General features: G+C 41.3%; 1 protein-coding gene across 3 annotated transcripts in view; it reads right to left on the bottom strand.

Annotated features, from left to right (window-relative positions):
* Positions 1-15,148, bottom strand: part of SOS2 (SOS Ras/Rho guanine nucleotide exchange factor 2) — a 113,683-nt gene that overhangs the window by 21,360 nt on the left and 77,175 nt on the right. For all 3 annotated transcript variants that reach the window (XM_077819684.1, XM_077819685.1, XM_077819686.1), the window contains 3 exons: positions 13,246-13,327; positions 11,039-11,161; positions 6,183-6,286 (listed from right to left, as the gene is read on the bottom strand). In XM_077819684.1, coding sequence (XP_077675810.1) covers positions 6,183-6,286; positions 11,039-11,161; positions 13,246-13,327 — 309 coding nt within the window. The remainder of the gene's footprint in view (positions 1-6,182; positions 6,287-11,038; positions 11,162-13,245; positions 13,328-15,148) is intronic.

The raw sequence follows: 15,148 nt of genomic DNA, 5'->3' as shown, positions 1-15,148 counted from the left end.
GATAGAAAAAATTCAGGTTCATGGGCCAAATTATTTTCTTTAACAAACAATTTGTGCACCCACCAAAGGCTACATTTGTGTATGCAAATCAGGAAACTGCATGTGCAAAGAAGTTAGGTGCGCAGTTACCCATTTCCGTATGCAAATACGGGCACAAAGACTGCACATTTTTGGGTGCATCTGTTTTGTGTTGAATTTTGAGAGTCTGGCCCTACTTGTTCAAGTTTACAGTTTTTAGTTGTGTGATGACTTTCCAATATATTGTGTTAGTTCATTAGAGAGACATGGTGGGTGAGGTAAAATCTTTTATTGGGTCAACTTCTGCTGGTGACAGAGACAAGCTTTTGAGCTACACAGAGCTCCTCTTCAGGTCTGGGAAAGGTACTCAGGTCTGGTCTACACTAGGAAATTAGATCAGTACAACATGGGTGTGAAAAATCCAGATTCCTGAAAGATGCATTTAAACTGACCTAATTTCCTAATCTAGACAGCAGTAGGTTGATGGGAGAATAGCTACTGCCTCTTGGAGAGATGGATTACCTATGCCAATAGGAGAATCCCTCCTGTCGGTGTAGGTAGCATCTTCACTGAACCGTTACAGAGGTGTCACTGCAGCATTTTAAGTGTAGACAGATTCTCAGGGCAGGTCTACACTACGGAGGAAAGTCTATCTAAGCTATGCAATTTGAGTTACATTAGTAGCGTAACTCAAGTCGACGTAGCTTAGATCTACTTTCCACGGTGTCCACACTATGCTATGTCAACAGAAGACACTCTCCTGTCAACTCCCCTTAAGAAGTATGGGCTGGATGAATGCACTATAAGGTGAGTAGAAAGTTGGCTAGATTGTCGGGCTCAACGGGTAGTGATCAATGGCTCCATGTCTAGTTGGCAGCCGGTGTCAAGTGGAGTGCCCCAGGGGTCGGTCCTGGGGCAGGTTTTGTTCAATATCTTCATAAATGATCTGGAGGATGGTGTGGATTGCACTCTCAGCAAATTTGCGGATGATATTAAATTGGGAGGAGTGGTAGATAGGCTGGAGGGCAGGGACAGAATACCAAGGGACCTAGACAAATTGGAGGTTTGGGCCAAAAGAAATCTGATGAGGTTCAATAAGGATAAGTGCAGGGTCCTGCACTTAGGACGGAAGAACCCAATGCACAGCTACAGACTAGGGACCGAATGGCTAGGCAGCAGTTCTGCGGAAAAGGACCTAGGGGTGACAGTGGACGAGAAGCTGGATATGAGTCAGCAGTGTGCCCTTGTTGCCAAGAAGGCCAATGGCATTTTGGGATGTATAAGTAGGGGCATAGCGAGCAGATTGAGGGACGTGATCGTTCCCCTCTATTCGACATTGGTGAGGCCTCATCTGGAGTACTGTGTCCAGTTTTGGGCCCCACATTACAAGAAGGATGTGGATAAATTGGAGAGAGTCCAGCAAAGGGCAACAAAAATGATTAGGGGTCTGGAACACATGACTTATGAGGAGAGGCTGAGGGAACTGGGATTGTTTAGTCTGCAGAAGAGAAGAATGAGGGGGGATTTGATAGCTGCTTTCAACTACCTGCGAGGTGGTTCCAGAGAGGATGGTTCTAGACTATTCTCAGTGGTAGAAGAGGACAGGACAAGGAGTAATGGTCTCAAGTTGCAGTGGGGGAGGTTTAGGTTGGATATTAGGAAAAACTTTTTCACTAGGAGGGTGGTGAAACACTGGAATGCGTTACCTAGGGAGGTGGTAGAATCTCCTTCCTTAGAAGTTTTTAAGGTCAGGCTTGACAAAGCCCTGGCTGGGATGATTTAATTGGGGATTGGTCCTGCTTTGAGCAGGGGGTTGGACTAGATGACCTCCAGAGGTCCCTTCCAACCCTGATATTCTATGATTCTTCTCATTCCGGTGGAGTAACGGAATCAATGGCAGAGTGATCTGCAGTCGATTTAGCGGGTCTTCACTAGACCTGTGAAATCAACTCCCAGCGGATCCATTGCTGCAGCGTGGATCCACTGGTAAGTGGAGACAAGCCCTCAGTCTGGCAGCTAACTACAAGACTGTTTAGCATAAGTATTTAACACCTATTATAAGAGACCACTCAAGGTGAAGTGGCCTGTTAACAACTCTGCAGCATAAAGACTTGAAAAAATAAACTTTTATAAATGTTTACTTTTGAACACTAAGATTGTTTAATAAATGTAGAGTACATAAAACACGTCCTGGGACCCAGTGAGTCTTTAGACCAGGGATTTCAAACCAAAATCCCTTCAAGGAGCTGGCCAAAAATAGTCTCTCTTTAATCAGGAAAATCTTACACAGTGACTATCAACCCAACAGGAGATCAACAACTGTTTTTTAAATTTGTAACTCAAAATTGTATTACAGGATGGCTAATTTGGTAACCTAAAAGTGACATCCAGGCATTGCCAAGAAGTCATCTAGATTCAGCTGACATCAATGTTACTCTCCAAGTGGACTGCAAAGGGAGTTTGCTCATGTCTTTAGGGCAGTGGTTCTCAACCATGGATACATACGCCCCTGGGGATTTGCAGAGGTCTTCCTGGGGATATATCAACTCATCTAGATATTTGCCTAGTTTTACAACAGGTTACATAAAAAGCACTAGCAAAGTCAGTACAAACTAGGGCTGTTGATTAATTGCAGTTAACTCACGCGATTAACTCAAAAAAATTAAAAGCGATTAACGGCAGTTTTAGCTGAACTGTTAAACAATAGAATACCAACTGAAATTTATTAAATATTTTTGAATGTTTTTCTACCTTTTCAAATATATTGATTTCAATTACAACACAATATACAAAGTAGACAATGCTCACTTTATATTGTTATTACAAATATTTGCACTGTAAAAATGGCAAACAAAAGAAATAGTATTTTTCAATTCATCTGATACAAGTACCATAGTGCAATCTCTTTATCGTGAAAGTGCAACTTACAAATGTAGATTTTTTTGTTATATAACTGCACTCAAAACAAAACAATGTAAAACTTTAGAGCCTACAGGTCCCCTCCGTCCTACTTCTTGTTCAGCCAATCGCTCAGACAAATGAGTTTGTTTACATTTACAGGAGATAATGCTGCCCGCTTCCTATTTACAATGTTGCCAGAAAGTGAGAACAGGTATTGGCATGGCACTTTTGTAGCCAGCACTGCAAGGTCTTTACATGCCAGATATGCTAAACAATCGTATGCCCCTTCATGCTTTGGCCACCATTCCAGAGGACATGCTTCCGTGCTGATGATACTCATTAAAAAAATAATGCATTAATTAAATTTGTGACAAAACTCCTTAGTGGAGAATTGTATGTCTCCCACTCTGATTTACCAGCATTCTGCCATATATTTCATGCTATAGCAGTCTCGGATCATGACCCAGCACATTGTTCATTTTAAGAACACTTTCACGGCAGATTTGACGAAACACAAAGAAGGTACCAGTGTGAGATTTCTAAAGATAGCTACAGCACTCGACCCAAGGTTTAAGAATCTGAAGTGCCTTCCAAAATCTGAGAAGAACGAGGTGTGGCGCATGCTTCCAGAAGTCTTAAAAGAGCAACACTCTGATGTGGAAACTACAGAACCCGAATCACCAAAAAAAGAAAATCAACCTGCTGCTGGTGGCATCTGACTCAGATAATGAAAATGAACATGCGTCGGTCCACGCTGCTTTGAACTGTTATTGAGCAGAACCTGTCATCAGCATGGATGCGTGTCCCCTGGAATGATGGTTGAAGTATGTAGGGACATATGAATCTTTAGTGCATCTGGCACGAAAATATCTTGCAACGCCGGCTATAACAGTGCCATGAGAACGCCTGTTCTCACTTTCAGGTGACATTGGAAACAAGAAGCGGTCAGCATTATCTCCTGCAAATGTAAACAAACTTGTTTGTCTTAGCAATTGCCTGAACAAGAAGTAGGACTGAGTGAACTTGCAGGCACTAAAGTTTTACATTGTTTTATTTTTGAATGCAGGTTTTTTGGGTACATAATTCTACATTTGTAAGTTCATATTTCATGATAAAGAGATTGCACTACTGTGCTTGTATTAGGTGGATTGAAAAATACTATTTCTTTTGTTTTTTACAGTGAAAATATTTGTAATAAAAAATAAAGTGAGCACCGTACACTTTGTATTCTGTATTGTAAGTGAAATCAATGTTTGAAAATGTAAAAAAATCCAAAACTATTTAAATAAATGGTATCCTATTATTATTTAACAGAGCAATTAATCGTGCAATGAATTGCGATTAATTTTTTTAAATGCTTGACAGCCCTAGTACAAACTAAAATTTCATACAATTACTTGTTCATACTGCTCTATACATGATATACTGAAATTTAAGTACATTTATATTTCAATCAATTTATTTTATAATTATAAGGTAAAAATGAGGAAGTAAGCAATTTCTCAGTAATAGCGTGCTGTGACGCTTTTGTATTTTTATGTCTGATTTTGTAAGCAAGTAGTTTTTAAATGAAGTGAAACTTGGGGGTACACAAGACAAATTGGACTCCTGAAAGGGGTACAGTAGTCTGGAAAGGTTGAGGGCCACTGCTTTAGGGAACGTTATCACAGTGTTCAACTATAAGTAAGGTTATATTTTAGTCACGGGTATTTTTTGTAAAAGTCATGGACAGGTCATGGGCTGTAAAGAAAAATTCACGGCCCGTGACCTGTCCAAGACTTGTACTTTATACCCCTCACTAAACCTTGGGTGTTCTGGGGGGGTGCCCCAGGGGTGCCTCTGGGGAGGGGGAAGGTTGGTGGCGCGTAGCCTGGGACCCCCCCACTGCTGCTGACGTGTATGTGTTTCACAGGGCTAGCAGGCTCCTTACCTGGCTCTGCGCAGCGACATGTCCCTCAGCTTCTAGGTGGAGGCGCGGCCTGAGGGCTCCACATATTGCCTCTGCCTCGAGCTGTGGATGCAATGCCTGTGGGAGGAGGCAGCGTACCGAGCCGCCTGGCCACACCTCTGCCTAAGATGCGAGGGAGGGACATGTCGCCACTTCTGGGGAACCCCCTGAGGTTAGCACTGCCGGAGCCCTCACCCCCGCAGCCCTGAGCCCCCTCCCACACCGAAACTCCTGCTGCTGCTGGGGTGGGGGAAGGGGCACCACAGTGGCCCAAGATTGCCCCAGCAGTGGCCGGTGCAGCCCGCCCAAAGGCTGCCTGAGCTGCTCAAGTGGCCCCTGGGCCAGTCGCACTAGCTGCTGCAGAAGTCATGGAGGTCCCAGGAAGTTACGGCATCTGTGGCCTTAGTGACAGACTTGCAGCCTTAACTACAAGACCTACAGGAAGTAACACTAACTGAAGCTAAAAGGTTTTTATATTGTTCAGCTCTCCTCTTCTGGAAGAGTAATGGTTGTTGTGCAGGGTCTTCAGGACAAGGATAGTAAAATGGGAAAGGATCAGTGTTCCAACAGGGAAGAAATTTTCTCCTCTCCCTGAGGAAAGATTTTCTCTAGGAACTTAAAGTGGGGAAGAGGCAGAATTCAATTTTAAAAATTAGACAGATTACACCGGTTTATTTTTATTTATTTAAATTAGTATCACTGTGCAAAATTATGGGTGTTAAGTCTTTTTCCAATTTTTATCAATTCAAATGTTTACAGTTTCAGGAAATTATGGGGGAGTCAGACAATTGATCGCAATAGACACACATTCAAAGAGTTTGTTTTATAACCATTAAAACACAAATTGTCAATATCTTGTCAAAATATATAAAGTAAAGATACTTAAATCAAACTCTAATATAATCTCAAGTACCATTTTTCTTGCCTATCTGTAAATTTCGATCATCATCAATGGAAATATTTTTTCGTTGGTTTGTATGTCTGAGGAAATTGATATCTGCCAATAAAAAAAACTAATCCTTCCAAGCCTAAAGTTGTTTTGAATTCGAGAGAGACCATACTGGTTTCAGACAAGGACAATCTTAAATATTTACTACTAAATAAGCTTTAATAGAACAACATAGTAATGTCTGAAATTATTTAGGTTTCTGACTTAATCTTGCAATGTCTATGCACGTGAGATTTGACTTCAACTGGAGTAAAAAGAACTGTTCATGTGAGTAAAGTTACTCATGTATGTAAGAGATAGCAGGATTAGACCCCCAGAATGTATTAGAAAGTAAAAAGAACAAATGGATTGTAACAGTTACTGTACCTCTTACACTTGAAATAAATGTCTCCAGTCTGTCGAGCAACTCCAAATCTCTTTCAAAATCATAAAAATGATGTTCTACCCAGTGTCGAAAAACATTTAATATCCTAAAAAATAAGGGGGGGAGGAGAGGGAGGAAAAAAATCATCTTTTTAATTTTTATGAACCCTCAAGTCCAGCCAACCTGCACATTGATGAAGCATGGGTTCTGCAGAAGTTACAGTATGCAATCATGTAATTAAGGACCATCGCAATGCATCTGCACAACAGGTTGGAGTCAGAACTGAGTGTGAAACCTTAACTTTGGTAATCCTGGAATTTTGAGAATGTAACTTTGCAGCCTTAACAATCATAGTTTTATTTAAAAAGATGAGGGATTAACGTAAGTGTATCCGAAAGAGTAAACTATAAGAACGGCCATACTGAGTCAGACCAAAGGTCCATCTAGCCCACTTCCGATAGTGGCCAATGCAAGGTGCCCCAGAGGGAACAAACAGAACAGGTAATCATCAAGTGCTCCATCCCCTGTCGCCCATTCCCAGCTTCTGGCAAACAGATGCTAGGGACACCATCCCTGCCCATCCTGGCCAATAGCCATTGATGGACCTGTGCTCCATGAATTCATCTAGTTCTTTTTTGAACCCTGTTATAGTCTTGGCCTGCACAACATCCTCTGGCAAGGAGTTCCACAGGTTGACTGTATGTTGTGTGAAAAAATACTTCCGTTTGTTTTAAACCTACTGCCTATTAATTTCATTTGGTGACCCTTAATTCTTGTGTTATGAAAAGGAGTAAATAATACGTCTTTATTTACTTTCTCCACACCAGTCATGATTTTACAGACCTCTATCATATCCTCCTTTAGTCGTCTTTTTTCCAAGCTCAAAAGTCCCAGTCTTATTAATCTCTCCTCATATGGCAGATGCTCCATATCCCTAATAATTTTTTTTTTCCCTTTTCTGAAACTTTTCCAATTCCAATATATCTTCTTTGAGATGGGGCAATGATATCTGCACACAGTATTCAAGATGTGGGCGTACCATGGATTTATATAGAGACAGTATGATATTTTCTGTCTTCTTAACTATCCCTTTCTTAATGATTCCCAACATTCTGTTCCCTCTTTTGACTGCCACTGTACATTGAGTGGATGTTTTCAGAGAACTATCCACAGTGACTCCAAGACCTTTTTCTTGAGCAGTAACAGCTAATTTAGACCCCATCATTTTATATGTATAGTTGGGATTATGTTTTCCAATGTGCATCACTTTGCATTTATAAACATTGAATTTCAGCTGCCATTTTGTTGTCCAGTCACCCAGTTTTGTGACATCCTTTTGTAGCTCTTCGCAGTCTGCCTGGGACTTAACTATTTTGAGTAGTTTTGTATCATCTGCAAATTTTGCCACCTCACTGTTTACCCCCTTTTCCAGATCATTTATGAATATGCTGAATTAGACTGGATCCAGTGCAGACCACTGGGGGACACCACTATTTACCTCTCTCCATTCTGAAAACTGACCATTTAGTCCTACCCCCTGTTTAATATCTTTTAACCAGTTACCAATCCATGAGAGGACCTTCCCCCTTATCCCATGACTACCTACTTTGCTTAATAGCCTTTGGTGAGGGACCCTGTCAAAGGCTTTCTGAACATCTAAATACACTATATCCACTGGATCCCCCTTGTTCACATGCTTGCTGACCCCCCTCAAAGAATTCTAGTAGATTGGTGAGGCATGATTTCCCTTTACAAAAACCATGTTGACTATTCCCCAACAAATTATGTTCATCTATGTGTCTGACAATTTTGTTCTTTACTATAGTTTCAACCAGTTTGCCCGGTACTGAAGTCAGGCTTACTGGCCTGTAACTGCCGGGGTCACCTCTGGAGCCCTTTTTAAAAATTGGTGTCACATTAGCTATCCTCCAGTCATTTGGTACAGAAGCTGATTTAATGATAGGTTACAGACTACAGTTAGTAGTCCTGCATAACAAAAGAATAAAGTAAAATCCAACATTCTTATATCATTAGCAAATTTCTCAAGTGAAAAAGCTAGTTAACATTTACCATTTATAAAAAGGCATAGGTTTTCTAATGGTTTCTCTTTCCTATTTACATTTTTCATTTTAAAAGCTGATATATCAAAAGTCAGTGTTGTAAAAATAGTAATAGAAATTTTTTATACCCTTTTATTCACATGAAAGGAAAGGAACAGTACAAGATCCACTTTTTTCTCTTAAGATCAGGAAATACAAGTTTTCACCTGCCTTCTCTCTACTTTCTTAAACATTAAGCATCAAATTAACCTTTAGAACCAAAATATGATGACACTTGTCCTTTGAACTCTTAGGATGAGAAACTTTGCTTTTCTCGCCTCTCCTTCACGCAAAAAAAAACAAACCCCTGAGCTGATGCCTCAAACTCTATTTGATTTATTTGGGCCTACTGCTTTGTTATCTAGATGCATGACAAATTAAAACTGTCCATATCAACCCACACAAGCAAATCTCTCTCCATACCACTCTATAAGACCATAACTTGTAGTGGCCCAGATTAAAGGTGCACTTCGCACCATTCTCTGAAAGCCAATAAACTCAAGCGCTGCTAAGGGACCAGAAAAAGCAGGTGCCGTAGCTGAGGACCCTCCACCAAAATCAACTTACCTCCATTTAAGAGTTTCAGGTAGACTTTGTCAACAAAACACCTCAGCTGATTCCAGCAGTTATCAGTTTGCATACAGAAAACATGCACTCCCTAAAACTACCAAATTCAGCACCATAAAGGGATGGATGTATTAGAACTAAAACCTTGAACTACACCCAAAGCAGACCACACCTCACACACAGCATGGATGTAATCTCCTCATGCTGGTCCATTCCAATTAATAGGAAAGCCAGGCATTCCGTGCTACCTGAAGCTACCACTTCAAGTAAAGTCCCAAGCAGAACAGTGAAATAGTCCAACCTGAAGGTGACAAAGACACTGATGACTTAGGAGAGTTCAATGTAATTTTTTTTTTAAATTAGTCGGCTAACTACAGATGGGGAAAAAAGTGACATTAACTGCTGAGTAGAGCAATTTGTTTGTTTATCAAAGAGGTTAAGGACAGCTTTACTACAGCTTAGGCAGTGTTGTTGTAGCCATACTGGTCCGAGATGTGAAGAAGAGCTCTGTGTAAGCTTGAAAGCTTCTCTCTTTCACCAAAATAAGTTGGTCCATAAAATATATTACCTCATCCAACTGGTTTCTCTTTTGAATCCCAGTAGACAATTCAGTTTCAAGCTATTAGAAGCCACAGACAATTCTAATTTCTCCCAAGAACAAAATTTTAACAATAAGCCACAAGAGAGTAAATGGCTGTTTTAAACTGCCCCTCCCCACAAAGCCTAAATGCTGTTTATGTGGCAGTCTAGGGCCCTTGGATCACTTTCTGTTAAAACCACTCTTAAGGGTATTTCATATCCCCAATGTGGCTTGTATAAGAAGCAGACAAAAGTAGCCATTCAGGCAACTAAGTACTGCTGAAAGGTAGGGCACCAGAAATTCTTTCAATAAAAACTGGATTTCTATCTGAACAGATAGAAATCCGGGCTCATAAAGAAGGACGACAAACTAACTCCAAACAGTCCATCAAGCCATAAAAGAAAGCAATAAGTCACAAAAATGATTTTACAGAAGTCAGTAGCAGGAAACTGCTTATAAATTTCCCACACTATTTCATTTTCTATTACAAATGATTTATCAAAGTAGAAAAATAAATTGCATGAACTCTTGACAAACAAATGTAAAAAGAAAAGGAGTCCTTGTGGCACCTTTCATATAATATTGTTTCATATTCTCTGTGTATATATAAAGTCTGCTGCAGTTTCCACGGTATGCATCTGATGAAGTGAGCTGCAGCTCACGAAAGCTCATGCTCAAATAAATTGGTTAGTCTCTAAGGTGCCACAAGTCCTCCTTTTCTTTTTGCGAATACAGACTAACACGGCTGCTACTCTGAAATGTAAAAAGGTTATTTTAATAGCAAACAAAGTTAGGGATCCACACTCTAAAAGCACTATGCCTAATCGGGGTGTACATTGGTAAGCTGCTTACCACCAGACGGGCAAGATGAACAAGGCATTCACCAACAGGATAAATCTTAAATGCAGCTTTAGTTCTTTAAAGTGTTAACCTTAAAAGGCTGAATTAAGAGCCTTAAAGTAGCTCCCAGTTCAATTTATTATTGTTAAATAGCCTGGCAGACTCCACAGCACTTGAGTGACTGGAAGTACTGATGGAGAAACAGCAACTTCTCTCTGAAGTATTGCCGTAAACATTCCTACAGATCAGACTTCAGCGGGAAACCGATTCTTCTCAGGCCAGTTACGGTGATCAATAGTGCTGCAGAGAACTACGCAGCTATGAGAAGCTACCTGTGTACAAATACATCAACTGGGCTGGAACAGGGAGTGAAAAAAACAATGGAACTGAAGAATGAAAGGAAAGAGGATTACCAGCTTAGGCGGCCTTTGTGGTTATAACCTATAAGAACAGTCATTCAATAGAAGAGGAGTAATTTTAATTGCACGTACCTCACCTGCACCCACTTTAACATAATGAGCAACAGGCTTTCTGTAGGGCATTCAGGTTTCAGGTGTGAGCAGCATGGAACAGACATAAGATTGTAACAACCAACAAAACCCTAAATGACTAAATCATAACGTGTCTTTGGATTATCATTGTCCATAGCCTCGCCACACTAACAACTTAACACTTGATACCACTCTTCACCGTAAATTGTGTCGTCAGAAACAGGATACACACACTGAACTAAAATTTGGATCTAATGCAGGAAATATAAAGGCACCCAAACCTGAGTTGTACTGGCTGGACATATTCCTTGCGAAATCTTTTCAGGTCTGCACTGATTGGCTGCTCTCCTTTCTCTATTGCCAACCTATCTGCTTCAGTAGGCTCAGGCTCTGGGATTTCAAACCTATGAACAAAAGCACAAAGCTGGTTATTGAACAAAACCTTTTTAAATAAAATCAACTAAGTAAAAACATAATTATAATGGTTTAAGTAAGGTGAAAACTCCTGAGCAACGCATGAGTGGGTATATGCTGCTCTAATTCCAGGTTTGATTTACTTCAAGACTATCTTAAAAGCCACACCTTTGGTGCATTGATGAAAAGTTAAGGAATGCAGTAATGATCTTTTCAAAGCTTATAATTTCATTGCCCTTCATTTGTGTCCTGACACTAGCCAACAAATTAAAGATCTTTATCTTCAAGGTCCTACAAAATACAATCTACATCTACATCTCAATTCATCTCTTAGCCTCCCTCTCTCCACTATTCCCTTTTGGTCTTGTCAAGCTGTATCATTCATTTTAATTGGTCATTTCATTTCATACATGAATCCCTCCTAAATTATTGTCACCCTACTGATTTCTGTGCACACTGTGTTACCTGAGAAGTTCCATACCCTGTGTTAGACTGCAAGCTCCTTTTGGTAGGGATCATATCCTCTATATAGCTTTAAAAGCCCTGTGTATGTTTATGGGGCTATACAGTTCATAACAGTAATTTTTATCATCGTTGTTTGGTAGCAGGGTAGCGCCCAGAAGCCTTGCTCAGGATGGGACCATTATTGTACTGCAAACACATTGGTCCATGATCCAAAAAAGCTTATATTAGAAATGCAAAAAGACAAAGGGAGGTGGAGGAGGAGAATACAAGCACATGCCTTGTTTTTTTACCATCTTTATTTTTAATTCTTGTGCCCCGGAAGACAGGCAATGTACTTCAAAAATAGCCAAATGGATCAAACTTTCAAAAATGTAATCTCAGCACAAACAGGCATGAAGTTTCAGTTTAAAATTGTGGCTGAAAATAAGTGTTAATAACGGCAGTGCTGTTTCAAGCACAAGCATTGTGCTGCCAGTACTATGATGATTTATTTGTATCCCCCCAGCACCGAGGAGCCCTCAGTCATGGACCAGGACCCACTGTGCTAGGTGTTGTACAAACACAGACCAAAAAGACAGTGCAGTTATATTACTGTAGTGAAACTGATGTAGCATCTTTCATTTCAAAGGATCCCAATAAAGCTTCACAGACACAGCTTCACCACGGGGACAGAGGTAAGCAACCACAGCACAGCACACTGCATAACACTGAGGGTGGAGGAACTGTTGTACCAAGGAGGCACAGACCTGTGCTTGGGGCCCCATTTCTCAGAGTCACACAACAGAGGACAGTAGACATCCGCTTTCATTTTTTAGAAAATCATGCAAGTTTTTAGTCTACATGGCTGCAAGCAAAGAGAAGCCTGAAAAGGTGACCCAAGTGTAATCTATGCTGTGATGTCTGCAAACAATTTAAAACAACAGCCTTGAAAGGTGTGACATCTACACAGATGTTAATGCCAAGATCCACTATCACCACTCTAGCAGAGGACTATGTATGGCAGATGGAAAAAATTGCAGCAGGCCCCACCCTCCCATGTGTATACCTTCCTTGTGCTGGATTAAGAATCGGGCTGCCCTATTACCATCCTGGCCTCTCCATGAAAAAAGGGACCCCTGCTGTTGCTCCTACGGGAAAGAAGAGAATGACAGGACAGGACCAGTGCCTCTGTTTGGCAGAAGAATGATGCCCCCTGCCTCTGGCACTCCAAGATGGGGGAGTTGTTGAGGTGAAGCCACGGTGGCCCCATGTCATGGCGCACCTAGAACCCTGGATGGTTTTAATCCAGCCCTGCACGTGCCTAATTTTAATAATGTGCTTTACGTATTTACAGGATCAGGGTCTAAAGCTTAGACTTCAAAGACATGATTTGAGCATTGGCCTGCAAATGCCAGGGTTGTGAGTTCAATCCTTGAGGGGACCATTTAGAGATCTGGGGCAAAAATTGTAGATTGGTCCTGCTTTGAGCAGGGGGGTTGGACTAGATGACCTCCTGAGGTCCCTTCCAACCCTGATACTCTATGATTGCACTGCAATCATCAGAAGAGAAGGAGCAAGTAATCTAAACTGAAACACCCCAGTGTCTTCAAAAGAAATGTTTGTTGTTTACCTTTCGATCAACAAGCTCAGCAATTCCTGTGGTTTACAAAAGGAGCGGTAGGTAGTAAGGAACGTGCGAACAAAATTAGGATCTGTGAAGGGAAAACAAGAAAATGAAAACAAGAAATTTCAACTTTCACTGATAAAAAATGGTTGAATTTTTTTTTTTTAAATTGCAGCAAAAAAAGTTAGCCAGAGGCACTCAGCACAGAACATTCCTGCTTAACATTTCAACCAAATGCTTAAAGTTGGGCAAAATTATAAGCAACTGAAAATAGAGTCTTATATAATGGGAAGTATCATGCAACCTTAACTATAGGCATTGCTACTTGTGCCACCTATATTACAAGATATAGCAACTTAAGTTATTTTTACTATTTCAGCTTAACCATAAAGGTTTGGGTTTTTTTTAAACTTATTAGTTGTAATTTTTGTATGCATAAAGATCTTCTAATATGCCTACTATTTTGTGTAAGGCTGCAGCATTGTTTCATCATTCCAAATCATAAAAGTCAGACACTTGCAGGATTGCTCCATACAGTATATTTTCTAGGAGCAGCTTCTAAACTTTATTGCTTCATGTTTCACCTTCTTATCCCTGGTCTACACTAGGAGTTGAGGTCGAATTTAGCAGCGTTAAATCGATTTAACCCTGCACCCATCCACACGACGAAGCCCTTTTTTTCAACTGAAAGGGCTCTTAAAATCGATTTCCTTACTCCACCCCCGACAAGGGGATTAGCACTGAAATCGGCCTTGCCGGGTTGAATTTGGGGTACTGTGGACGCAATTAGACGGTATTGGCCTCTGGGAACTATCCCAGAGTGCTTCATTGTGACCGCTCTGGACAGCGCTCTCAACTCAGATGCACTAGCCAGGTAGACAGGAAAAGGCCTGCAAACTTTTGAATTTCAGTTTCCTGTTTGGTTTCAGAGTAACAGCCGTGTTAGTCTGTCTTCGCAAAAAGAAAAGGAGTACTTGTGGCACCTTAGAGACTAACCAATTTATTTGAGCATGAGCTTTCGTGAGCTACAGCTCACTTCATCGGATGCATACCGTGGAAACTGCAGAAGACATTATATACACACAGAGACCATGAAACAATACCTCCTCCCACCCCACTCTCCTGCTGGTAATAGCTATCTAAAGTGATCATCAAGTTGGGCCATTTCCAGCACAAATCCAGGTTTTCTCACCCTCCGCCCCCCCCCACACAAACTCACTCTCCTGCTGGTAATAGCCCATCCAAAGTGACCACTCTCTTCACAATGTGTATGATAATCAAGGTGGGCCATTTCCTGCACAAATCCAGGTTCTCTCACTCCCTCACCCCCCTCCAAAAACCACACACACAAACTCACTCTCCTGCTGGTAATAGCTCATCCAAAGTGACCACTCTCCCTACAATGTGCATGGTAATCAAGGTGGGCCATTTCAGCACAAATCCAGGCTCTCTCACACCCCCGCCCCCCCCGGGGAACACACACACACACACACACACACACACACACACACACACACACACAAACTCACTCTCCTGCTGGCAATAGCTCATCCAAACTGACCACTCTCCAAGTTTAAATTCAAGTTTAACCAGAACGTCTTGGGGGGGGGGGGGCTGTAGGAAAAAACAAGGGGAAATAGGCTACCTTGCATAATGACTTAGCCACTCCCAGTCTCTATTTAAGCCCTGGCAAGCTGCAGGTGAGTGCAGAGCTCATCAGCAGAGGTGACCATGCAGAGCTCATCAGCAGAGGTGACCACAATGGAGTCCCAGAATCGCAAAAGAGCTCCAGCATGGACCGAAAGGGAGGTACGGGATCTGATCGCTGTATGGCGAGAGGAATCCGTGCTATCAGAACTCCATTCCAGTTTTCAAAATGCCAAAACATTTGTCAAAATCTCCCAGGGCA

This window comes from Eretmochelys imbricata, chromosome 6 (assembly GCF_965152235.1).
Source record: "Eretmochelys imbricata isolate rEreImb1 chromosome 6, rEreImb1.hap1, whole genome shotgun sequence".
Taxonomy (NCBI): domain Eukaryota; kingdom Metazoa; phylum Chordata; order Testudines; family Cheloniidae; genus Eretmochelys; species Eretmochelys imbricata.
This window is presented reverse-complemented; position numbering and strand designations above follow the sequence as displayed.